At 36.0% G+C, this 26,405-nt stretch overlaps 1 protein-coding gene across 5 annotated transcripts in view; it reads right to left on the minus strand.

Moving 5' to 3' along the window:
• The window catches only part of LOC120630977 (stress-activated protein kinase JNK), a 143,013-nt gene that overhangs the window by 6,601 nt on the left and 110,007 nt on the right, over positions 1-26,405 (minus strand). For 2 of the 5 annotated variants that reach the window (XM_039900350.1, XM_039900351.1), the window contains 5 exons: positions 6,357-6,491; positions 5,603-5,764; positions 1,733-1,862; positions 1,196-1,393; positions 585-719 (listed from right to left, as the gene is read on the minus strand). In XM_039900350.1, coding sequence (XP_039756284.1) covers positions 585-719; positions 1,196-1,393; positions 1,733-1,862; positions 5,603-5,751 — 612 coding nt within the window. In that variant the 5' untranslated portion in view covers positions 5,752-5,764; positions 6,357-6,491. Of the gene's footprint in view, positions 1-584; positions 720-1,195; positions 1,394-1,732; positions 1,863-3,193; positions 3,328-5,277; positions 5,437-5,602; positions 5,765-6,356; positions 6,492-26,405 lie in introns of those variants that run through there. The other 3 variants (XM_039900352.1, XM_039900353.1, XM_039900354.1) reach the window with 3 other exon arrangements.

The raw sequence follows: 26,405 nt of genomic DNA on the forward strand, positions 1-26,405 counted from the left end.
ATACCTGGCAGCGTTAGTAATTTGAGAGATTTAAAGAGCGGCTTGCATGATTGCATAGGACCTTTGTTGCATATGGCCCGAATATACTTGTATTAAAAAAACTCTATTGACCTCGGAAGCATTTCCCCAAAGCATAAATGTACTACTACTATACTAGATGTTAATTCAATTCATTATTGCAAAAGATCGCCTACTATCTCAAGCAATCTGAGAGGATAACAGAATTGATCTCACGCCGAATTCTGAACAGTCGCTGTGTTCAAGTACACCGGGATTAACTTATTGACAAGATGGCGGTGTATTACCTAACTGTACGCTCCATTCGTTTGCTGACACCGTTCTGGCTTTTAGAACTCGCTAATGGTTCCATCTGCAGATCTAACCATTCAACGGATTTCTGTTCACGTGTAGTAAAGTTTAGAAAGGGATAAAGGTTGCACTTATTAAACACAACCTGTGTTTAAGAAGGACAAGGTTTATCCCTTACTTTTAATGGAGGTGTCAAAGATGAGAAGATTTATAGATTATCTGAGCATTGCCCAGTCTATCCGGAAAGAGAGAAAGTATTAAATGTAAATGCATACCTCTGGGGCCCTGTAGTATCTGGTGACGACGTATGGCGTCATCATGAAGGTAGTCCCTGCCGTGCGAGCCAGGCCGAAGTCTAGGATCTTCAGCGTGCAGTCGCTTTTTACGACAATGTTGGACGGCTTTAGGTCCTGAAAGTTGAATAAAATTTCCTAGTCACTTAAAAGGACATATCAATAGGACCAAATAATTGTCCTCAATTTTATATACTAAAATGTTCAAAATCAGTATTGATGATGACTATGAACGTCCATCTGTCTTGATAAGATTTGGGGGCTATTCCCACAGGACGATCCAACCAGTTCTTTCTTAAGGCTCTTGACATGCGTTTTCAGTGGTCTTCAATGAAGTAGCTTCATAGCTCGATGTTATTCCAAAGATTACAAGCATCTCTCATATTTTTACATTTTAACTGCAATGCATGTGGGATGCATGTTGCTAAAATGGAAGACTACTACGGAAGATAGGACTGGATTGACAAAACTTACAAAGCTCAACGAGGACCCAGAAGAGTCGACTATTGCATGTCAGGCACGTCAAGCGAAGCTTTCTGACAGAGCTCGTAATCTTCTTTAGGTAACAAAGTAACTTAGATTTTGTCTCTTACCCGGTGTATTATTCCAGCGAGATGGAGATGTTTGATGCCGCACAACATCTGGTACAGTAAGTAGCTCATGCGTTCGTGGTCCAGGTCCATCTGAATCACTTGGCACAGGTTCGCGTCCATTAATTCCATTACAAGATAAACATCCTGGAATTCCTCTAGACTCTTCTGTGGTGTGAATGCGTTTAGCAGACCGATTATCTGGAAATACATAGATCGCATGAAGGCGAAGGAATCACAAAAAAATAACTTGTCATAAACATGGGTGGAGAGTCATTTTTATATTAATTAATAATTGAAATAATATTCATTAGTGAAGCCAATTAGATCATCTTTAAATTCTTCTTCTGATAAGTTAATGAATGTTTAATGCCGCCAAAGACAAATTTACCCAGAGTACTATCGGTTTAATGACTAGTAACAACAAAATAGATGTGAGGCGCTTAAACGGAGCTAAGCAGTCTTGTTCTGCAGACTCAGACCATGGCTCGTTTGAGAGTCCACGCTAAAGAGAAAAATCGGTCTAGGAAGTTTACTTACATTTTTATGGTTGACCAACTTCATGAGTTTGAACTCGCGGTAGGCACGTTTCGCATGCGTCACATTCTGGAAGGGCCGCGATAGCTTCTTGATTGCAACGTTCTGCTGCGTCACAGTGTCGTAGGCCGCGCTGTGAAAAGTATTCAGTACAGGGCCCTGGTTCTACACTCAATCTACATCAATCTTTTGGCCTTCAAACCGAAAAACATTTAAGAAGTGTATCAAAACAACGTCATGTAATGCCCTGAATTATTTCATTCCTGCGTAGCATAACTATGGCATAGAGTCAAGGCCGTGAAGGTTATCGACGATAACCGTCAAAGTGCCACGTAGTCCATTATTAATGAATAACAATGCACTTCCTATTTCTAGATTGATTACTTGTCCTTCTGTTGCCATTAAATAGTGCATATATAATATAGTCAAAAGCCACAGTGACGTGTAACACGGCCCTGGAGTGAGGATTCAGGGATAGTTTTGCTTAATATTGCCCCTCGCCATGCAATACACTTCGCAGTCCGTATTAATGCAGCTCCTACTTTTCGCTTTTATATTCATCAGTATTTAATGTTTTCCCCACTGTATTGAAAAAAAAACAAAAAAAAAATATAAATATCCAAATACAAAGTTAACAAAACAAACTTATGAGGCATTAATATAAAAGCCATGCAAAACACGTCATGTTAAATTTTATGTGGAATGGATTAATGTTTATGTTAACATTAAGGCATTAAAATTATTATTGGTTAATAATGTCGTGATTAAAATGTACCTATCAAATACGCGGTAGGTTTTTGCTATTTAAAAATTGAACATATCACAGTATTTTTTGATAAAAAAATGTAAAAATAAAATAAAAAGTATAAAAAAAAAAAAACAAAAATAAAATTAAAATTTTAATGCTGATCGTACAATACAGCCACAAACAATGAATTTTAATATTGAATTTCAAAATGCCGATCATATTGATCGGCATTTCGGATTTCAAGTTCAGAAAGGAATCTGTTGCAAGTCGCTTACAATCTACTCTAAATTACAATAGTAGCTTTAACTGCATTTAATATTTTGGCATATTAAATGTTAGTCTTGTTGCGTCTAGTTCTAGAAGAACTCTCAACCCATTATCGTAGACTAGTAATATTTTTGGGCTAAGGGTACTGCCTTGTGGCACACAATATCTCAAGTTTTTCAAAGCTAGTATAACATTGTCTTACCAGTTAATCGCCAAACTCTGAAATAGTTGATTTTATGAAATTCGTAGAGTGGAAATCAGAATGTTATGACTCATGGTATAGGTAATCGTAGTCTTCTCTGTCACAACATTTGCTATAGTTATTATGAATATCATGGACATCACCACCTTGAACCTAAAGAATATCCCAAATGATAGATTAGTCATCACAATCAAAGCGAGATGAGTGGGTTACATTGAAGCGCGTGCGTTTTCCAACGTTCGCTTACCACACCATGCCCTGCGCGCCTTCTCCGCGACGCACTAGCTCAGTGTACCGCGTCGGTATCGTGAACACTGTGTCACCGAGTGTGACCGAGTAAAACTGAATCATTTCTATCGGCAAACGTACTAACTGGATCAGCTATAAAGAGAATAAAGCAAATAACACATTTGTACACGCCGAACGACCAATTCCGCACCGCTTAAATGAATTTTCGAATTCCCTACAACACAATCGCTTCTATTAGTTAGTCTTTTTTATAGTCATAATTGACAGACCAAGCAGATTGCCCAACTGATTGTAAGTAAATCTTCTTTCTTCTTCTTATTTGAAATTTTCATGTGCCTGTTATTACATCGGCAACCACGCCCTTGAGACCAGTACTTAGCATTGTCACAATGATTGGTGGCAGAAATAACCATAACGGTAGTATTCCCCGGCCGAGCTCTGTCACAAAAGGCTCTACTACTACTAAAATTTATCTCTGCCTCAAGTAGGCGTGAAACATCTTCATTCGCCATTGGTCGTTGTGTGCATCAAATCTAAACAAATCTAACTGTTGCGTTAGCATTCGATTCCTCCTTTTTGCGCAAACGCACATTGTAGCTCCTTGATGTATCTTATAAGGTGGTAGTACGAAACTCATCATCGTCAAATCCCATGCTTTGACAACTATCCACATCCACAGCGCGGTATATAACGTAAATGCGGTTTTTCTTTAATTTTTTCATTATGAGGAATATTTTTCAGTTATTAGGAATCCAACAGCGATGCTACTTATTTTTACAAAATAAGACCATATCTAGATTAAAATTTTTAACATTTTCACCCTAATAACTTCGTTGGTGAATAAAAAATGCGGTAATGATTGATGCGTTTGACCATTTGTAGTTTAATCGCAGAAGGTAATCCAAAGGATTGTACCCAATTCGTTGAATTCGTTGCGTTCGCCGCGTACAGCGTGTATATATGCGATGAGCTTAAAGAGAATATTTATGGGAGTAGCCGATTCGGGCAGACAAATTACCGACGTATTTTGATGTTTTAATGGAACTCATTCACTAAATCACCTCGTTACTCGTTTCATTGAGGTTTGAATTGAAGTGTTAAGTTAATTTGAAGAATTAGATGCATACTTTATGTGCATGTAGATACTTTTCAAATGCACGATAGTAAAGGAAAGAAGAATGAGATAACTTCAAGAATCAAGGAGATAAAAGTTAGGCGTGACTCAATTATGTAATAAAATATATTAGATTAATAGAACTAATCAATTTTTAAAACATTATGATTAATTTTACACAACAAAGGTGAGATAAACGTGGCGATCTTTAAGTAATTTTGTTAGTTTAGCTAAAAATTGCTAATATGTGAGCCTATAGTTGTTTTCCATAAAACCCACATTACACATTTTTGCAAATTTCTGCCCGGAATGTTTAGAGTTAAAAGCCAATAAAGTTAAGAAGTGAGCTGTGCAACTTGCAACCACGTTTCAAATGATATTTAATCATTGGACAATATGATAAGCGGTTGATATTGACAGACTTGCATCGATATGTAACTATCTAGGAGAACAGTGCAAATCCAGTGCATGCTAGAAATGAATTGCGTGCAGAACTCGTGATTTTTATTCTGACAGTAGTGATTTTTATTCAGACAGAGTAGGCTTCTAGTTTCAATAAAGTTGCAGCTGAAAGAAAATCGTTAATTCAGTACACAAAAAAAAACAACAGACAACTGACAGCAATCTACGAAACAATTATAACATCTAAATAATAACATCTAGTGAAGCACAAACAACAATTCTACAGTGTCATATGGAGCTTACTTTTGCATTGAAGGTATCTAACATTTATAATTTCTAAAAAGCTTTAACCGTTTATAAGCGCCTTGATATTTCTGGAAACTTTTTTTTTTAGATTCCTGTGGTCGGCTTCAGCCGCAGCTACCGCCACTAACAAAGCCTTACCGCCAAGCGGCTCAGCGTTTCGGTATCATGCCGCGTAGAAACTGTTAGACATTTGGGTCGGTCCCTTTCTTATCACTAGGTGAAACCGAGGTCAAGCGCTGCAATAGGTGAGTCAGACTCACCACACTATTCCCTGCGCGCCGGAGCCGATGGACTTGAGGTTCTGGTAGCGCTTGGGGATGATGAAGCGCGTGTTGCCGACCTCGACCGTGTAGAAGTGGTGTCGCGGCGGGGCCGACATGGCGGTAGCTGGCGCCGCGTGGGGCATGGACCACCTCTAGCTGGGGATGAGAGTGACAGACTTACCACACTGTTCCCCGTACGCCAGAGCCGTTGGGCTGGGGTCTGATAGTGCTTTAGGGATGGTGAACGCGAGTCGCCGGCCTCGACCCACCCGCGTGGGGCGCGGACCACCCCTAGCTGAGAATGCGAGAGAGACAGACTTACCACACGATTCCTTGAGCGCCGGAGCCGATGGGCTTAAGGTTCTGGTATCGCTTGAGAATGGTGAAGCGCGTGTCGCCGACCTCGACTGTAAAGAAGTGGGGGTGGCGCGGCGTGGCCGACATGGCGGTAGCGGGTGCCGCGTGGGGCATGGACCACCCCTAGCTGGAGAACACAGACCAGTTCTAATTAACCTATGTATTCTTGCCAATTATAAAATCGAGGGCAAGTTTTTTTTTTACGTGTTCCCGCCTGACTACTTAACACAGACAACAGATAATCATGAACTATTTGGAAATATGTCTTTTTATCCAGATAATAAATAGATGAAAACTGATATGACAGGCACAAACATGTTTACAGAGTACAGCTCATATTAACAGAATTATTTACATAAAATTTAAACGTCTAAAGATAGAGAGATATCGTCTACCAAATATGATAGAGAACTTTGTCAGTTTTTGGTCTATGTGATTTTCTCTTCGTACAATATTCATAAAAAATAAACCTTTTTAACAAATCACAAACGCCTACCCGTTTGTGAGTTGTTAAAAAGTTTTATTTTATGGTAGTTAAAGTAATTATAATGTAGAGTGTCCACACACATTGTATCAAGAGAAAATGCCCAAGTTTCTTAGGTTCAATCATGGGACAACGCTAACAAGAAAATACTCTCCAAGTGTTGCGAATCGATTTGTATCAAATCATTTCGTGTATTTAAGTTTCGTGTAGTTTTAAACATTATTGTAAAACTCACTTTAGAAGAATGTCCGTTGAGAAGGAAGTTCCGGGTCCATAAAGCGCAGACACTGTTTTTTATCTGCGACCGCTTCAATAGCTAACACACCGGCAGTCTTATTTTCGGAAACTTTTGATGAAGCGATTATTGCGTCTGGAAAAGAAAGATAATAACACGTTAATTTACAAAAATATACAGTGATAACGTAAAGAATTTCGGATGAGCTATTGATTATTGTCAGACCATGACACGTTTGCGACTCTCGTGGATTAAATTTTTATCGACTTAAAAATATATGCAGTACTCCACTCAAGACGTATTTTATGGCAATGTTACAGTAAATTTAATCGCTTAAAACATTTTTTATTTTTATTTAAAAAGAGTTATTTAAGGTTCATTTTAATTTGTAGAAAGAGCTGTTTTATTGGAAAGGACAAATATCCGTCCCTTTCCGTCCTATGTCACAAATTGTTATTGAAATTATCGGTTTGATATAATTTGATGATCCGCCTGAACAATTTTTTTAAAATAGATCTGTAATTCGTGATCCGTTTCTTGATGAAGCCAGAAAGCCAGAGTGAGAGACTCACTGATACAAGAGGTACCAAACAACTTGCTGTGGGACTTTAGTAGGTACATAAAGTTATAATAGTTATTTATGCAACTGTTGTATAATAAGGGGTTTTAAAACACGAATGTGGTTGTGGTTTATTACATGAGCCGAGTATGATAACAGTATCTCATGAGTGTTTTAATATCTAATAAGCTGCATGCAACCATTTGTCTACACCCATATTGAGTCCTGTATTTTTTTGTGAACAAAACAAATAAAAAGAAATAAGCTGGAAGAAATCGCTATGTAGCGATAAGGCCACCAAATTGTACTCTCTTGATATGTATTTATATCTTTGTAACTACTTTTTTTTCTTTGGTGTACAATAAAAGTGTATTCATTCATTATTCATTCATTCATAAAAATATCCAAGGATAAAATTGCGGGGATTCAAATAATCTTCTATTTATAAATTTCTAGTAGTGAAACGTGCGTGAATGACAATTTTCCAATGTGGCTGTCTGTTGAATAAACTTTTTGCGTAGAAGGGATCGAAAAAAAAACAAAGAAGCGTTATTATGAAATTCAGTACAACATTATATCATCCGTTTGGATGATCTTATGGTTATTTGGACATTGGGTGTTTTATTCAGATTTTTTATAGAGTATTTAATTTTGGTCCAGATTTTTGTACATTCCTTAAATCTGTTAGAGGCTCGCAAGACGCAATTGACTGTCAACACACAATAATTTAATAAGACTCTAATAGCGTCCTTTGATCGCTATTTAATTTTCATTCCAACGTTCTGTTCGGCTCAAAAGGTTTCCGTTTATATAATATTCCATGAGTAACTCAATTAAGTAGAATAATATTATATGGTTCGAGAATTCTTGTTATCATTTAATTTAAGATGCCGTACGTTAACAAATGCAATTTTTTTAAAAACTTCTCGGGTGATTTTACAGGGTTAACTTTTGAGGAATATTACGGGGACGCAACCTACATGTGTGCGAATGTTCGTCAACATCGGTTCTACGGTTGAGGCGAACATACGTAACAAACAAGCAAACAAACAAACAAACAGACGCACCTTCGCATACAAGTATAGGGATTTCTTAGTTAAAATAAAAAAAAGTGTCTACGAACATTGAAAAATGTTATAAAAACGGTGCTTCTCGAATGTTTTGGGGAAGTTTTCCACATAACATTGTGCATTGATTGCAATAACCGTGAAAGAATCTGAATAGTTTCAAGCTACAAGTATATCTGCATTAGAGGAGTGTGCTAAAAAAATATAAAAGAATGGAAGGCTAGGTATTCACTTATTCACTTCAATACCCACAATGTTCAGGATGGCACTTAGATCTTTCTTTAATTAACAGTATTATTGAAGCTAAATACCTAGTTTCTTAGCAGTAATTATTTATTCTAATGACTACTATTCTTCCTTACTATTAAAGTATTCATTTTATAAAAGACATCTTTAAAGCCCACAAACCTGCTTTAGAGCAGTGTTGTGGGTCTGTACTCTATAAACCTAACTTCCCAAGGAGTGAAATAAAACAACTGGACTGACTCTAATACTGTATATTAAGCTTCTCTATAATTCATATTACTTGTTACCTTCAAATGACTCTACTACCAGTTCGGAATGCTGTCTTCGGCAGAGAAGACCACTGGCAAGAAACTCTACCGTTGCTCTTTTATTCAATCAATTAAAACAAGACTTATAAACACAATTACAACATTATCATATGATATAACGCTAGGCCCTTTGATACAAGACATATAAGAAAGGTCAAACATAACTACTATGATCACTTATAACATCAGGACTTTTGAAACAAATTGTTTGTATAGAGCAACCTATGCTACATAAGCTATCTGTATGAAATAATGCTAGGGCTCCATATATGATACCTGAATAACCCAAAGGATATAAGAGATATACTTATCTGATGCAACATCAGGTACCAACATAGTACCAACAACTTATCTCAACTCCATCACCAATACATACGACTCTTGTTTCGTCACAACAATATTTCCTTAAGTATATCGTTTCCATTATAAATCATCTATTCCCAATTTGTAACGTTCTATCCACAATACTTTACTTAATCTCCTTTTCTCAATTAATTAATTAAAATCCGTGCTAACTTTTCTTTCCCGCCAATCGATCTTGTCAAACTAGCGTCTCCCGCCATAGATCCTATATTTTTCTTTGACAGTCTACTAAAGGCCATTATTCTATTTTCAATACACTATCAATGAGTATACAAACTATGATTTGTTGATATATTTAATATAATCATCGGGTTTATCATAGAAAAAGTGCTATAATTCCCTATTTCCTAACAAGTGCATGGTGAGAAATGATGTATTAGACGACCTCGATTGCTAAGCAGGTTAAATAACTGTTGTAGTACTTTGAAGTCTTGTAGCTAAGTTGGCAGTTTTTTTTTTACATTATATAATAAGACAATACGCACATCGCCACCTAGCTACAAGATAGCTGATGAATATTTTTATGAATAATATACATGAATACTTAAAATATACAGAAAAATAGCCAGACACTGGAAACCATGTATGTTCATCACACAAACATTTTCCAGTTGTGGGAATCGAACCTACAGCCTTGGACTCGGAAAGCAGGCTCGCTGTCCACTTCGCCAATCACTCGTCTGGTTTTATTAATCTTCTCAAATACCCACTTTAAGAATTTGGTGGGCAGGTAAAAAGACGTCATCATCATGCGCAGCCTATTAAAGCCCCACAAGTGGGCACAGGCCTCGACTCTCATAGGATACATATCTCAAATGCAAGGGGGTTGACATCGCCAATTTCCTAACTAAATAAATAAATAATATAAATAAATATACTATGACAATACACACACCGCCATCTAGGCCCAAAGTAAGCGTAGCTTGTTTTATGGGTACTAAGATAGCTGCTGAAAATAATATTTTTTTTTATGAATATAATATACATATACAGATAAACACCCAGCCACTGAAAAGCATTCATGTTCATCACACAAACATTTTCCAGTTGTGGGAATCGAACCCACGACCAAAAGACGAGAGAGAGGGTTGCTGCCCACTGCGCCACTCGGCCGTCGAATAACAGACAAACTAAACGAATAACAGACAATACACACACACTAACAGTTTTTAGCCCGAACCGGGATTTGAACAGATGACCTCGTGACCATTACTTAAAAATGCTAGACCAAAAAGGCATTTGATGTATATGACGTATATAACCTAAAGTGTTATTTAATTGAAAAAAATGCGAACTCATTTCGGTTTCAGCGAAATTACTAATTTGCGACTTTAAGTGGCAATTTGAGGCCGTCGCGCTAGGCTTTCAACGGTTGAGGTAATGATATTCAATTATGGGAGGTAATTTTTCCATGTTCATTCCACTCGGTTATGTTATGGTCACAGCTTTATGTTACCTGTAGTATTTATTCCATTCTTAGGAGTTTCGAGTAACTTTTGTTTTTTTTTTTAATTCCAAAGTCAAAGTCAAAAATATCTTTATTCAAGTAGGCCCATAGGTGGCACTTTTGATGCGTACATAAGAATTACACGGTAGTGAGATGATGGCGATAACCACATTCGTAAACTTAAGACTAAAGCTACGAGGGTTCCAAACGCGTCCCGGTCTAAGAAGAAGCCCACAACAAACTTATCCGGGTCTTTTTTTTTTTTGTTATCACCATCTCACAATGTCATTTTAAATTATTAGAAGAAATTATATATGGACCAGCGCTTGCAATCACACCTGATGGTGCAGCCAAGGGAAACGCATTTTTTCCTTAAATCTGCACTAAGAAAGGGTGTAAAATCACATATAGTATAGTAGCAAGTCATCAGTCACGTAGCCAACTACGTAGTTCATAGCTACAAGCCTTCGTAACGCATCTACGCCTGACGTAGCAATAGTCTACGCTATGTTTAGTGAGGTTATGTAGAAACCGAAATTTATCATCATCATTATTATAAACCCACTACCTACACTACAGATCCCGGATCTCCTCTTAGAATGTAAAGGGTTTAGGGCGTCCACCACACTGGCCACATTGGGATTGCTAGACCTCATCACCTCACACGCTTTAGAGAATAATACGATAAAAAGTCTGAGCATATAGGTTTGATGTTTTACTTCACCGTTAAAGCAAGTTATTTTTAATTGCTTAAAATATTATGTCAATCACATGTGATTCATAATAAAGTTCAGTTCCTAGGCAATTTTTTTTTTATAGTACCGTATTATTTAGTGCCAGGCCCTACTAAGAAGGTCCGTCTAAAGAGCAGTATATGTCCAATTAATGGAAAATGGTGGTATAGTCCTTACAGAGGTCTGATCATACGTCTGGCAAAGGCAGGCGTCCCCTCATTACTTATATATTATATGCCAAATTAATATGAGAGTTGAACACTTTGTTTGTCTAAGTAGCCATGTAAAGTACACATTTAGACAGATCCCAGAAAAATAACGGATAAGAGTTTTTAGAAGAATGTTTTGCCACTGCGAAGAGCCGTCTTTACGTCTAGTTTAGATATAATGAAAATGAATCTGTCGACGACGAGACGGCGACACAATCTTTAGTTATCTTACGTCTATTGAAATTCGTCCAAACTGATTGTCAAAAGATATCTCGAGATCAAAAAATAGACAATCGGGATTAAAAGCTATAGAGTTATCATCTCCTAATTCACCCACTAAACTTTCAAATGTTCCTGCTGAAAATCTTTCACGTAGAATATGGTGCATCTAATGTTTTCTTTGACGTCTTCTTTTTCTTCTAATCGAAGTCTGTTCCGTCCGTATATCCGTCTAAATGGCAACGAGTCTATACGAAATATGCCGTTATATGAATGCTAAGCAGTTGCATGAATCAATAAAAATACATGCAGTGTTTGACACACAGTTTATATCCTTTGCTAACAGTTTGGAGGTTTCTCTGCTCGGCTGGTAGTTGGGTAGGCGTACCTCCGGCCGTTCTGCATCGTATTAGCATAAGCCTGTACAGTGTCTCGACGATTTGCATTTCACAATAAACAGTCGAGCGTATTCGAGAGTGCTTGGCATTTGCTGAAACTGGTTGAACGAGCTCATAAATTGACATACAAGGCTAGACGGAGAAGACGGGCGGGGTGTAATTTCGACATCCATACTAATATTATAAATGCAAAAGTATATCTATTATCTATTGTTTATTTGTTACCCATGTTCAGCTCAACCAGCTTACATAATTGTAAGGGGATGGTGATAACTTCGTTCGCCAACTTAAACACAAAGCTACGAGGGTTCCAACGCGCCCTAGTCTCAGAAGTGCCCATAGCAAAATTAACTTAAAATTATTATTTTTGGCTTGAATCTTGGAGGATACTTTGCCTGGTAAACTAACGGTTGCCGAAGAAAAGTAACCGATAATAATCCGGAAAAGTCGACCACAAAAGCTACTTTACAATGATTTATATATTTGTTTTTATTAATAAATATTAATACTTTCAGAGAAATAACTGTACAAAGTTGGCAGATATCATAAAATAAGCAGAAGCAACCAAAAAATCAGCTGTGTTTACAAGGTCAAATAAGGACACGGACGAAAACTAACATTCATAGAATGACTATACAAGCACAACTCGACAACGAAATACAACCTTTTACCATTTTACCTTTGTAGCTCGTTGAGCTATGTCGGTAACTTTGTTGAAAATTATGCAGACGACGAATCTTATAAACTAATACATAAAGCTGAAGAGTTTTTTTGTTTACTTGAACGCGATGATCTCAGGAACTTATCCGGTTTGAACATTATGCCTGTGTTGGATAGCCCATTCCTCGAGGAATGTTATGGTCTATATATCATCACGCTAAGACCAATGGGAGCATAGCACAAGGTTTTTTAAGTTCAGAGAGCTTCCGCTGCGTGCGCTGCGTAAACGGTTAAAGTTTCGATAAAATCACGTATGACAGAGTTGTTCCCCTTTAATGCTTCTTAAAAAAAAGTCTGGGACGGCATATGTCTACCTTTTAAAGTTGACTTATACGCGTATTAAGTCGCGAGTGACCGTTATTGTATTACTCTAAGTTGGCTCCACTCAAAGCTATTTTCCCCATCCTCTGATAATATGTAAGTTGGGATGAATTTCTTACAGTTACAATGGTAGCAATTTTCCGTGAACTGGAACGTTTTTCCTCCGGTCATTACGTAGTTTGAACAATGATATCCTTTCCGTTCTTTGTCTGTGTAAACCGGGACGGCGGAGTCCTTACTATTTGTACATATCTGGAATAAGCTTTGTGCAAGAAATTGTACTTACTAAGAAAAACTGGGACACAGCTCGTTATCAGTTTTATAACCGTCTACCAAAAAAGGCGGAGTTTTGAAATTCTCACCGCGTCTCATTATTTTGACGAGAATTAAAGAGTGAAATTACAAGAACTTCTTTTACGTTTAGGGACATTTTGTGACATGACGAAGAAGATGGATAATATAGAAAGGAGAAATAAATACATAGTCGCTAAGTCTGTTATACATAATTCTCTAAACTAAACTAAATTTTCATTTGGTAGAAAAGTCAAATGGTCACATGGTAGGTAGGTAGTACACATTCTTAGATATTTCATTTCACTTTTATTTCATATTTATCTGAAGCGCCTGGTGGCCGGTATAATACAAACATATGAGGCTTAATTAAAGACTAGTGGATAGGACTTCGACTTCAGTTTCGGAGGTCCAGGTTCTACCACGCACCTTTAACATTTCTAAGAAAAAAAAACCCGCGTCTGCGTCTATAATAATAATAAATAAAATATACTACGACAATATAACGGCTTGTGTTATGGGCACTAAGGTAGCTGATGAATATTTTTATAAATATAATACACATAAAAACTTATAATATATAGATAAATACCCAGACACTGAAAAACATCCACGTTTATCACACAAACATTTTCCAGTTGCGGGAATCGGCCTTGGACTCAAAAAGCAGGGTCGCTGTCCATTGCGCCAACCGGCTGCGTTTATTAGGCTTTTTTACAAATTCCGTGGAAACCGTTTGTCTTTTGGTATAAAAAGGGCTCTACGTGTTGACCTATGTAATCTTTAAAGGGTCGGGTTTAATTATTACTCCGGAGAGTATAAAGAAACATAACATCGATGCAACAGTCACAAATCGAGTAAACTAAAAACTTGTAATACGAGTCTATCAATATGAAACATGAAACATCATACAGGTTTTAATTTTGTAAAAAAAATGCGTAATAATTTCCTTTCATTCCATTTATTCAGTGTTTTATGTAAATAATTACATATAAAGCGAGTTTTTTGTGAAAACACATTCCGTATTCATAATATATGGCATTCATACGTTTTCATGCGCTTCATATATTTGTATGAAGGTACATTTAATGAAAGGTTGAGCCCAGAGAACATACGTCCGTTGATTTTGAAATGAAGGATTAAAATGTGATGAGTTATTCAGGTAGGCTTTCATTTAATACTATTGTGCGTGAGATAATCGCCAAAGATTGCTTAAAATGTGAGCCTTCTTGTGTATTAAAAGGTCGCACTGCTCAAATTCTATAGGGTGGGGGTACGAGAATAAAGAAAGAAAAGAAAGAAGAACTTGGCTATCTTCCCACTGCATTGTATTTTATTTATGGTCCTTTACTTAGAGGTAGTATCAAATATTTATTTTTTGAGTATGTATCATGACGTGCCGGACGGCAGATAAGAATACAGATATCACCAACCCTCCTATTCCGGTGTCATATATGACGGAGAATGGGCGGCGGTTTGGTTGGTTGGTTGGTTGGACGGGTTGGTTTCTGCCCAGCAGTGGCGTGCGTAGAGGGTATGCACAGGGTATGCAGATTATATAAAAACTTAAGGATAGGTTTTGTAAGAGTTATAAAAAGACTACCCTTACGTTTTTATAACTCTTACTGGATTAACATAACTCATTTCATATCATCTGCATATCCTTGCATACCCTCTATGCACGCCACTGCTGCCCAGCGTTTAGTCCAGCAATAGACTGTTATAGACTCTTGATGATCATAAAAATCTATATAAAGTGTGTCAACTCTTGTTTATATTTTCCATTGAGTTGTTTTTTTTTATTTTTAATAAATATACTACGACAATATCATATAGCCATCTAGCCCCAAAGTAAGCTTAGCTTATGTTATGGGTACTAATATGACTGGTGAATATTAATATCAATAACTAGCGTACCCAGCCCGCTAAAATAGGAGTGCTCCGATCGTCACTAAACTTTACAGGATAACTCGCCAGGTTAATCCGGAGATTGCCTGAAAGTTTCATTGAAATCGGTCCAGCCGTTTATATATATAGATATACATACATACATACTTATAATATACAGATAAACACCCAGACGACACTGAAAAACATTAATGTTAATCACATGGCGTAGTGACGCAGTGACTGGCGTAGTGACGCAGTGACTGGCGTAGTGGGCAGCGACCCTGCTTTCTGAGTCCAAGGCCGTGGGTTCGATTCCCACAACTGGAAAATGTTTATGTGGTGAACATGAATGTTTTTCAGTGTCTGGGTGTTTATCTGTATATTCTAAGTATTTATGTATATTATTTGTAGAAATATTCATCAGTCATCTTAGTACCCACAACACAAGCTACGCTTACTTTGGGGCTAAATAGCGATGTGTGTATAGTCGTAGTATATTATTTTACTTATAAAAATTTTTTTTCGGATAATAAAAGGTTTTTTTTGAGGTACGGAACCTTTTTTTTTGCAAGGTGGAACAGCTTTCTAACTTCGTCCCTGGGACAAGACGGAGGTTATGTGGGACTCTAATGTATACCCAAACTTTCAACCATCATGGCATGCCCCCCTATTTGGCTTTGTTAGACACTCGGGGAATCCGTTGTATACTTCCCGGACGCACGGAACCCTACAAATTACCGTGTTAGACGATAGCAGCCAATCTGTGTCGAGTACGAGGTTCACGCACGAGGTAGCAAAGTTACTCTCAACATGTTGAGTGCACCACTCGCACCTGCATAACACGCACACGCTGACGTGTGCCTTAAGATGACCGCCCTAGTAATTACTTTAAAAAAAATCCTGTACAATTTCTTCACACACGTCAGAAGTGTAACTTCTGAAAAGTAGCCTACGAGAGATTGAGGTGGATGTAGAGTATCAGAACTATTAGGATAAATGTAAGGTTTCCATGGTAACTAGAATAGGTAAAAAAATGTATAATGTTTTCTCTCACTCAGTCTTATACATTTATGTGTTGGTTTCTTTATCTATATATAATTCGGCTTTTTGGAAACTCAAATAGGAAACAAAATGTGTAATGTGTTCTCATTCTCTCGCCGGCTGAATCCTTTACATTTATGTGTTTAAGTCTCTATGGACTTATTATTTCGTTTCATCGAGTTTGAAATAACAACGATTCTAAAGAAGTTTCACTTAAATAAAATAAAAAGATGAGGTGGGAAGCATTTCTATAACCTATTAAAAAAACCTTTGATTTTTAACGATACGAACAGATTATTAATGTTAAGTTCTTAAATTAAGCAGTCAGTAATTCCTGAACTGACATATAAAATGGAATTATCCCCGTCGTACATAAAAAATAATCCCTAAAATCAGTTCAGTATAAAGTGCGAAATCCATTTCGTGTATTTTTTTCACTTCTTAGTACATAAATACATTGACAACCGGTTGGCGCAGTGGGCAGCGACCCTGCTTTCTGCGCCGTGGGTTCGATTCCCACATCTGAAAAAATGTTTTGTGTGATGAACATAAATGTTTTTCAGTGTCTGGGTGTTTATTTGTATATTACAAGTATTTATGTGTATTATATTCATAAAAATATTCTCCAGCTATCTTAGTATTCATAATACAAGCTACGCTTACTTTTGGGCTAGATGTGTGTATTGTCGTATAAAGAAAAAAACAAAAAATATCTATTACACAGACAGAATCCATAATTTCTAATTCTTTTTAAACATTTTACATACTTTCGGATTGTAAATGTTACACAGGAATCTTAGCGGTTTTGTGGTATTTATGAGTGCCACATTAGATTCATTAATTTATACTAAAATTTCCACTTGGCAAGTTGTATTTATAAGTTCCAAATAATCTTATCAACAGGACCTTAAGAGGGAAAGGTCAAAATGAAATTGCAGACTAAATTCGATCTGTCGTCGGGAAATGTTAGATAAGATTAATTATTAATTTCGGTCGAATGACAATTTTAAGATAACGATGAATCGACAGAGATCATTTATCAAAATTCCGATAAATTAGTTTCGGACAGATGTCCAAGAACCGCTACTTACCTGAGAAGTATATCCTATGTGTATTCAAATATTTAACTTGTTACCTAAAGATATCCAATTAATGTCTCTGAAACGTTTTAAGCCTGCTTTGAGAAAGTGGCGGTCAAAATATAATTTTTATACGATAAAAAAATAAACATAAACTTAAAACTTAACATGTGTGTACTTATTTACACGCGTTAGAAGTTATCCTTCTTTGGCGTAACAAGATAAAAATCTCTTCAAAAATTTTATTTTTCGCCTTATTCTACGCTTGTAGAAAGAATGACACAAACAATAGAAAAAATATTGTTTGAATTATTGAAAGTCAACAGTCAAACCTTTTTTTAGAAAAACTAAAATGTTGACTATAGCTAACTTCATGTTGTCGGTTTTTTGTGACGGTGTGCGCGCGCATCGTAAAAATTTACTTTCACCATTTTTCCCTAACGCGCCAAAAGAAGTATAACTTCAAGAATAGATTTTAATCATAATTTAAGTATTTGATAATTTGACAAAGTACGTATAAAAACTACGTATTATTTGATCGGATTATTTGATCTTAAAATACGATATTTATTAAACGTTGGGTATACTTATTAATTATTGTTTTACTAAGGTTTTACTTACCAACATAAATACACCCACCAAATAATATGAAAATAATGTAATATATTGTATAATATGACATTAATATTAGACTAAATTTATATTACACTACAAATCTCAAAACATTATTTTATATAATTATAAATTATAAACAAACAAGATTATTATTAAAATAATTTAATATTTATATTTTGCATGTTGATGTATCAGCAGAATATGAGGAACTTTATATCCTAAGCACCAATAACATATTTAGCAAAATAAATATTTAATTTCAATAAATTATGTAATTTTTAACAACTTCTTTATTTTATATCAACCTCAGTTGTATTCAAATGTTGTACTCCAGAAATGGCTGAATGCATGTAATTGTTTGTGTTCACGACAAATGAATACATAAATAAATTGCTCGGTTAAAAATATCCATCAGATCGGGAAACAGCCTCGTTATTTAAAAATTTAAATAGAAAATTCAAAGCGAATGAAAAATAAATAAAATATTGCAGCTTTTTTAGATAGCTCATCGCTTGGAGTGCTCGGCAATCGTGTCAAGGGTTATTTGCTGGGTTCGGAGGGAGATAGACTGGAGATGCGGTGTTACGCGATAATAAACTTTACTTGCTTAAAATAGGATCGACAATTCTTTGAATGGAACTTGCAATGTTTATTTTTTTAGATTGTTATTACGTTGTTTCTAATACGAGCCACTAAGATCTGGGATGCCCTGGTTGGCGTACCGTTTTACCCGCCACATATAATATGAAATTAAGAGTAATTAGGCAAATTCTAGGCAAGCGAGCTCTATATGTTACAATCAATGGACCAAGCAGATAGGTCACCTGATGGTAAGTGGAAAACCATCGCCTTTAAACAGAGCACAACTCTTACAGAGAACTAATATCTATTTTGTGACTTTATGAAAGACATAGGCAAATCACATTTATTAATTTAATGGCAAATATAATTTTTTTTTGCTTTTTCTCTAAATCAGTCAAAATCTAATAATTTCTACAAATCTGAATTTAAGCTAATAATATCGCCAATCAGGCAGCAAAGAAAAAAACTTGTGAACTCAGACAGACAAAAAAGAGTCCCAAATTGTTTTCATAGGGTAATCCTGTAAACTTTGCTGACGATCGGAGCACTCCTATTTTTGAACTGTCAAACTGTCAAATACAGGTTTTATTTACTATGATGATATTCTATGGTTGAGTGTACATGGGTGTAGATAATGATCTTCACCCGCTCGAGAAGAGAATAGAAGAGAATGAATACGGAGATAAATAAATGATTTAATATATTATGAGACTTAAATTAAAAATTAAATGTTGTAAGTTTATTGTTTAAATAAAATAAAGCAAAATCTAGCCCGGCGAAGCGGGCTGGGTACGCTAGTAACTTATAAAACTCATCTTCTTGCCTTGCGATTTCTTCGAATTCATAAAGACCTCAAGCCGATATTACCTAGTCCTAACTCCTCAGACATAACGATGGCTGAACGATTTTCTTTAGTCTTCAATAACAGCTAGTCTGCACAGCTGTTGTAGTTTATTAGTTTTGCAGACAACCCCCTTCTGTATGGCGTCTGCGTATCTTTATTGGAGAATCTTTGTCACCGTGCTATATTGTCGCACAGATTTTCTATTGTCATACGTCTAACGTCACGTAAACTATAGTACCGTCACGTAACTATATATATATATGATGATGACGATGATGACTGTAATAATCTTCTTTTTTTATTTTCTCCATCTTAGGACGTAAAATATTGCGCAGTCTTTTTGCATAGAAAAAGAGAAAACGAATCCACACGGACGTCAGTCGGCGAGCATGCATACCTACTCAATTTATAAAGTGTAAATAATTGTGATTGAAAAGCACAAGTCTTGGTTAAAGTGTTTCTATTTCTGTAAAGTGGAGCCACTTTAGTAAAAACAATTTGCGACGAAGTGGGTTTTCGAATCAGTGTAAATGGCTGTCGAGCCAATGCAGTTTCAATCACTTGACATTCCGTTGAGGTGAACTAAGGAGATCTCAATTTAGATTTGACTTGTTGTATCTTGTATCTTTTTAAATTACCGGCCCACTACTGGGCACTGGTCTGCTCTCACAATGAGAAAGGTTCAGGTCCAAGACCACCACGCTGGCCCAGTTCGAATTTGTAGAGTTCACATTCCCTTGAAAGCAGCTTTCTTCACGATAGCAAGTGTTGTTTAATTACTTAAATAAACACACTAAGCTCTGAATAGGTAATAAATTATATTTAAAGGACTTGGTGTATTTTGTTGTATTTTTCAGTATTTTGAGTAAAAAAAATAGCTTTTTTACTAGTGTTAGTTTCCTTTGCTCTATATTTTAATTGACTACGGAAAAGCGGATAGTGTGTAAATATAAAATTTTGTGTTATAAATACGTGGTTAAAACACGAGTTTAGAAAAGCTATTCGCTGCAGTGTGATCGAATTGAGAGAATGGGTTTCGTAAAAGTATTACCAGCTAAGAGCTTTCTTAATAGAAACAATTTGAACCGAATTGTGCACACAATCGAATCAATGCAAAGTGGCAAGAAATCGAATCCATGTGGGTAAAGTCGCGGAGTATACTGGTCAATTTATAAAGTGTAAAATAATTGTAACTGAAAAGCACAAGTCTCTGTAAATGTTTCTATTTCTGTAAAGTGGAACCACTTTTGTAGAAACAATTTGCGGCGAAGTGTCCACAAGTGTTTCCGAATCAGTGTAAATGGCTGTCGCTTCGTGTGACATTTTGTTGAGGAAAACGAGGAAGATTTCAATTTAGATTACACTTGATTCTTAACTAAGTGTATCTTGTTTTAGTTTATGGCTAGAAAACCTTTGTGAGTAACGGTCTGTTTCTCTACGAACTGACTACGAAAGCCGCAGCTCGTAACTGCAGTTGTCTTTGTCTTCACTTTCGGGGGGAGAGACCTCTCACTTTTATTAGGTTATATGCGTTTATAAGTAACTAAAATATTACTGACTTCAACGGTAAAGGAAAACCATCGTAACGAAACCTGCATGTTCATCATAATGTTCTCAAACGCTCGTGTGAAGTCCACCAATCCGCACTGGGCCATCGTGGTGGACTACGCATAACGTACGCATACGTAAGTGGCAAGTTATAACCACTTCAAATTGGCTAGACTGAATAAGTGGCACGGACCAGTGTCGGGCAGCAGCGACGCCGGTGCGATCAGTCTAGCCCTGCGATGACCAACCCGCCTGCCCAGAGTGGTCATCACTTCTCATTGGTTGAGGTGATGATGATGATTAAAGAAATATATATATATATAATTTAAGAATCGAAGCACAGTAATACGGACATAAACTAAAACCTTGCAATCTTGTATTACTTCACCTTACCGTATGACCCATAATTGTTACCGAATTCATTGTGGGAGGAGATGAAGTTCCTAGTGTAGATAAATTTATTCAATTCATAGTGGTGAAAACATTAAAAATACCAATTTTACATAATTTATCTAAGATACAGTTTTCTTTAGAAAATGATGCAAAATATAATAAATTAATTTAAAATGGTTGAATCAAAAACTAAGCTAAAATCTTGCGATATTGTGTCATAGCTTTTGGATCTCTTCCTGATAGAAGGTATCAGTTATTGCACATACTAATTTATAACTATTAAGTGTTACAATTTCGAATAATATAATTTTTTTTTTTGTAAATTACCAATTATTATATTTATTTAAAAAGTGATAATTGACGGACCTTTCAGATGGCTCACTTGAGAAACACTTCGCAGGGTAAGCAAGGAACACGTCCTGCACCATACGCCGTGCGTCCGTCAACCTGAGGCGTGGGTTAAGCCTGATGTATCTGTCATCACACCGGCAACCACAACTTTACAAAGAGGTTGCTTGACGGCTGAAATAGCATCGTGGTAGAACTTCCCAGTGCGCACTCTGACATAAAAAGCTCAACTGCTACTTGAAGGAGTAAAATATATTTGTTGATCTCATTATTTCAAGTATTTATTGAATAAACATTGTATAGAAGCAGGCGTATACATGCGGAATATACTTTGCGGAATTCCATGATATATTATGAAAATTAGGTAGGAGAATCTGTATGGTGTAATTTACAATTAACAAATAGATTCTCGTAGTTAAGTTTCTTAACTATTATTCATTTTAAAGACTACATCTGCTGAGGATGTTAGCTCCGGTTTCGAAGCTATTTGTTCGTAAAGGGTGTGTCGGAGATCTGTATGGTGTGGAGTATAAAGATTGAAAATATAATAAATAGCGGAGTATGGAAAATTAACCTTCATTTTCATTATTTATTTAATAAACCATCTTATAATGCATAGTCTAGTAATATTAATACTGCAAAAGTGTATCTGTCTATTTACCTTTACCTTACCTATTTTCTCAACCTCAACCATTGCTCCGATTTCGATTATATAGGAAATTTTATCCAGGGAATATGTCCGTAAACTGGTCCTGCAGGACTTTAACAAATAAAATTTTGTTTCCTACGCACGGCATATCAGTTCAACTAGTATAAATACTAAAGTGTGTTTGTCTGTTTTTCCTTGCTTTCTGTCCTAAATAAGCAATCATTGGACTTGATTTTTAGCATAGAATTAGTTGAAATGACGGATTCAAATTCAGCAACAAATTCATTCATTGCATATTACAGGTCAGGTAGGATAGAATTACATGTATGAAGTCCCAATGTATATTGCCTCTTTGGGCGTGCAACAATTACAAACTATTATATTTTTAAGACTAAAGTTAATTATTTATAATTAGTACATTAAATGTCATATTTAAACTAATTATAAACTTCATTAATATTATAAAATGTATTGGTATTTGTTAACAAAAAATTTAAAACAATCTTTTTTAAAATTAATTAAATTATTTTCCCTTATGATCTTTGGTAACTTGACGGAGAGTCACAAAGGCTACTTTTATCCCAGGTAAACAAATTCGATGTTTTATTTAAGCCAGTAATACCGTCTAGGAATCTGAAAATGTCGCTACAGCGCACTTTCCATACCCGATGAAGGTAAACTATTCTCAGGAGTTTAGTATCTTGTTGAGTTACGTAAATTGTTGTAACAAGTTGTAATCTAGTATGGTGATATTCCAGAGCATCTTCCCTGGGAAATGAATACTAAATGTGCATAAATACGAACTAGTTACTGTATTCGGGTCACCTGGTTGCAAAGTTACCAGGCATAAGCTAGTGTATAGCTTATGCCTGCGTTTTCTTCCGCGTTTGAATTGTTTTTTTAAAAATACCAGCCAGGATAAAAAATACCACATGTCTTCAGGACGCAATATGTCGCTTAATTTTCATAATTTATTTAATAAACCATCTTATAATGCATAGTCTAGTAATATTAATACTGCAAAAGTGTATCTGTCTATTTACCTTTACCTTACCTATTTTCTCAACCTCAACCATTGCTCCGATTTCGATTATATAGGAAATCTTTTATCCAGGGAATATGTCCGTAAACTGCTCCCGCAGGACTTTAACAAATAAAATTTTGTTTTCTACGCACGGCATATCAGTTCAACTAGTATAAATACTAAAAAAACAGACAAACACAGTCTGTTTTTCCTTGCTTTATGTCCTAAATAAGCAATCAATGGATACACATAAAGCTTCTTTTGTAAAATTTTTAGTGTGTCGGTACGCTAATTCCGCGGTAAAGGCTCGATATTTTGCAATTCGTTTAAAGGAAAGATGTATGTATATTCTAATAATTGTCTGTGGTAGTCTGTTTTTATAATTTTTTGTCTATTTTGTTATTCTTTATCTGTGTCTTTTTGCAAGTTTGTAATGTGAGTCTTTAATAACGTCTTTGTAATTGGATATTGTACTTTTTTGTAATTAATAACAATCATTAGCACAGCTCGGCTAATTTCCTCTCTACCCTGTTCTAATGTACATCTAGCCTAAAATAAGATTTGAAAACCGGTTTTGAGGCTTTCACGAAGTGGTTAGCGCTGCAATCGCTTAAGTGGGAGGTCTCGGCTTCGATCCCCGGCTGGGGGAAATGTAGGGGAACTTATATTTTTTAATTTACTCTGGTGTGGTATACTCTTGAGACTTTAGCCGTGGCTAGGGTGAGGCGTAGGGTGGTAAACCCTACCGACAAAGACGTGCCGCCAAGCGATCCAGCGTTCCGGTACGATGTCCGTAGAAACCGATTAACACTATGGGTTTATTGTAAATGCTTTAACAGCTTAGCTTAGTAAATAAATCTTAATTCGTTTCTTCCGAGGTATCAGTCATCACTCCGCTTTCCTCATCAATGTTGTATTAATCATAAAAAAATTGTTTTCAAGTCTCAAGTTTACAACACTGCCGACTAATTCAACTTTCAAACAAGAAAATATAAAATCAAAATCCGTTTTTCCGTTCGGGAGCTATGGTGCAACACACACATACACACGTCGAACTTATAACACCCCGTCGTTTTTACGGGGGTTAAAAATGGTAACTAACATAAAAGTTAGCAACGTGAATACAGGTACAAAACACATTTCGTATTCCCATTGAACCACGTAAGCCAAATAAAAAGAAGCACGTACGAATGCAAAAAAAAAATCTACACACATTGTTGCGCGGGCCGATTCAGTCGCGAGTGTTTTTAATGCCTTTTAAGCAGAAAAGCCACGGGAAACCGCGGTAAAGCCATAAATAAACGCGACGGGTTGATTCAGCTTAAATCTAAAAATTGTATTTCATTTCGAATCGTAATTGTGATTCGACAATCGGCATCGATATCTATTTTAGCCACGTTAGCGGGGTTTCGTTACTATCACTCCAGTTTCCAATTGAATTTTTTTTGCCGCGTTTTATTTATCCTTCAACCGTAAAAAAATATGGCCTCAAAAAGTTTTATTCACTAAATAAATCCCTGGCAGTGGCGTGCACTTCGTACATTCACAAAAGCACTGCCTAGCTTAAAATGTATGTATAGTTAACTAGTACAGTAGGAGGATTTTTGGCGTTTTTGGCAATCTAATATTATCAATAGGTACTACTAATCAAATCTTTCCACTGTATGCATACCCTGGTAAGAAGTCCAGTGCACGCCTCTGAATTCCCTGGTATATTAAGATAATCTATTACTTTCTAAAGATTTTTATCTGATTTATGGAACAAACGGACAGTGTTTAGATTGTTTGCATTTCGATCCTTCAAATAGTTTGCTTAAAGTATAAAAAAAAAACCTTTTGAGCTAATGAATGTAGAGACTATCAGACCAGTTAACAAGATGTAATGCAATAGTGTTAATACTACGTTACGTAATAAGATTAAGTCAACGTAGTGCACTTTAAATCATAGTTAGAGATTGCGTTAAGTCTTTATTTTTTTATAAATAAACAAATATACTACGACAATACAAACATCGCTATCTAGCGCTAAAGTAAGTATAGCTTGTGTTGTGGTTATTAAGATGACTGATGAATATTTTTATGAACAATATACGTCAATATATATATGATACAGATAAGCAACACCCAGACACTGAAAAATATTCGTGTTCATTACACAAACATTGTCCAGTTTTGGGATGCGTACCCCTATATAGCCTATTGGGTACAAACAAACGAAAAAACCAAATGCGGAGGAAGTGGTGAACAGCAACCAGTAGATAATAAAACGGGGAACCGATGCTTTATGGTAAACCTATTACCGCCACTACAAGGCATAGGTCTACCCTCAGTATGAGAATGGTTTAGGCCGTATTTCAACCACTCTGGCCAAGTGCGGATTGTTAGACTTCACACGCTTTTATGAACATTATATCGAGAACCAAAAGTATGCAGGATTCCTAACGATATTTTCGTTAATTGTTTAAGCACATAAGAAAACGCTACACGCTGAATACTAGGCTATGAATCGCCTAAAAGAGCATAATAGAGGCAGGTAAGGTAATTTTGGTAAGGTAATTTTGGACCTACCAATGCATAAGTTTAAGGAATGTGTTAAAACACATTTATTACAGCGAGGTTATTATACAATTGATGAATTTCTTAATGACAAGGTTGCTTGGAAGCATCCGGCTCCGCTTTCATCCGGAATTTTGAAATGTAAAATGTAAATTGTTAATGTTGGAAAAGAGCAACTGCTGAGTTTCTTGCCGGCTTCTTCTCGGTAGAATCTGCTTTCCGAACCGGTGGTAGAGTCACTACACACAGACAGACTTGACGTTTCAAAAGTGCTTATATTAGGCCTACTTGAAATAAATGAATTTTGAATTTTAAATTTAGAATTTTTTTGCAGTTATTTAGAAATCCCAGACATACTTAAAATAGTGGAGATTTATCTATAGCCGTTTTATTTGTATGGAATCACAATGTGTTCAAACGGCGTACAGTTGCTCTTTTGATCGAACTCGATTGGTAAATAACAATTCTACCTAAATATCAAACAACGACGACTAACGTTCAACAAAAAATAATATTTCCCGGGATTCGATCCGCCGCGGGAATGAACGTCGAATGAATTATTGGATCCAATCACGATTAGGATTTGTGTGTTGGAATA

The sequence above is a fragment of the Pararge aegeria genome, chromosome 17, assembly GCF_905163445.1.
Source record: "Pararge aegeria chromosome 17, ilParAegt1.1, whole genome shotgun sequence".
Lineage (NCBI taxonomy): Eukaryota > Metazoa > Arthropoda > Insecta > Lepidoptera > Nymphalidae > Pararge > Pararge aegeria.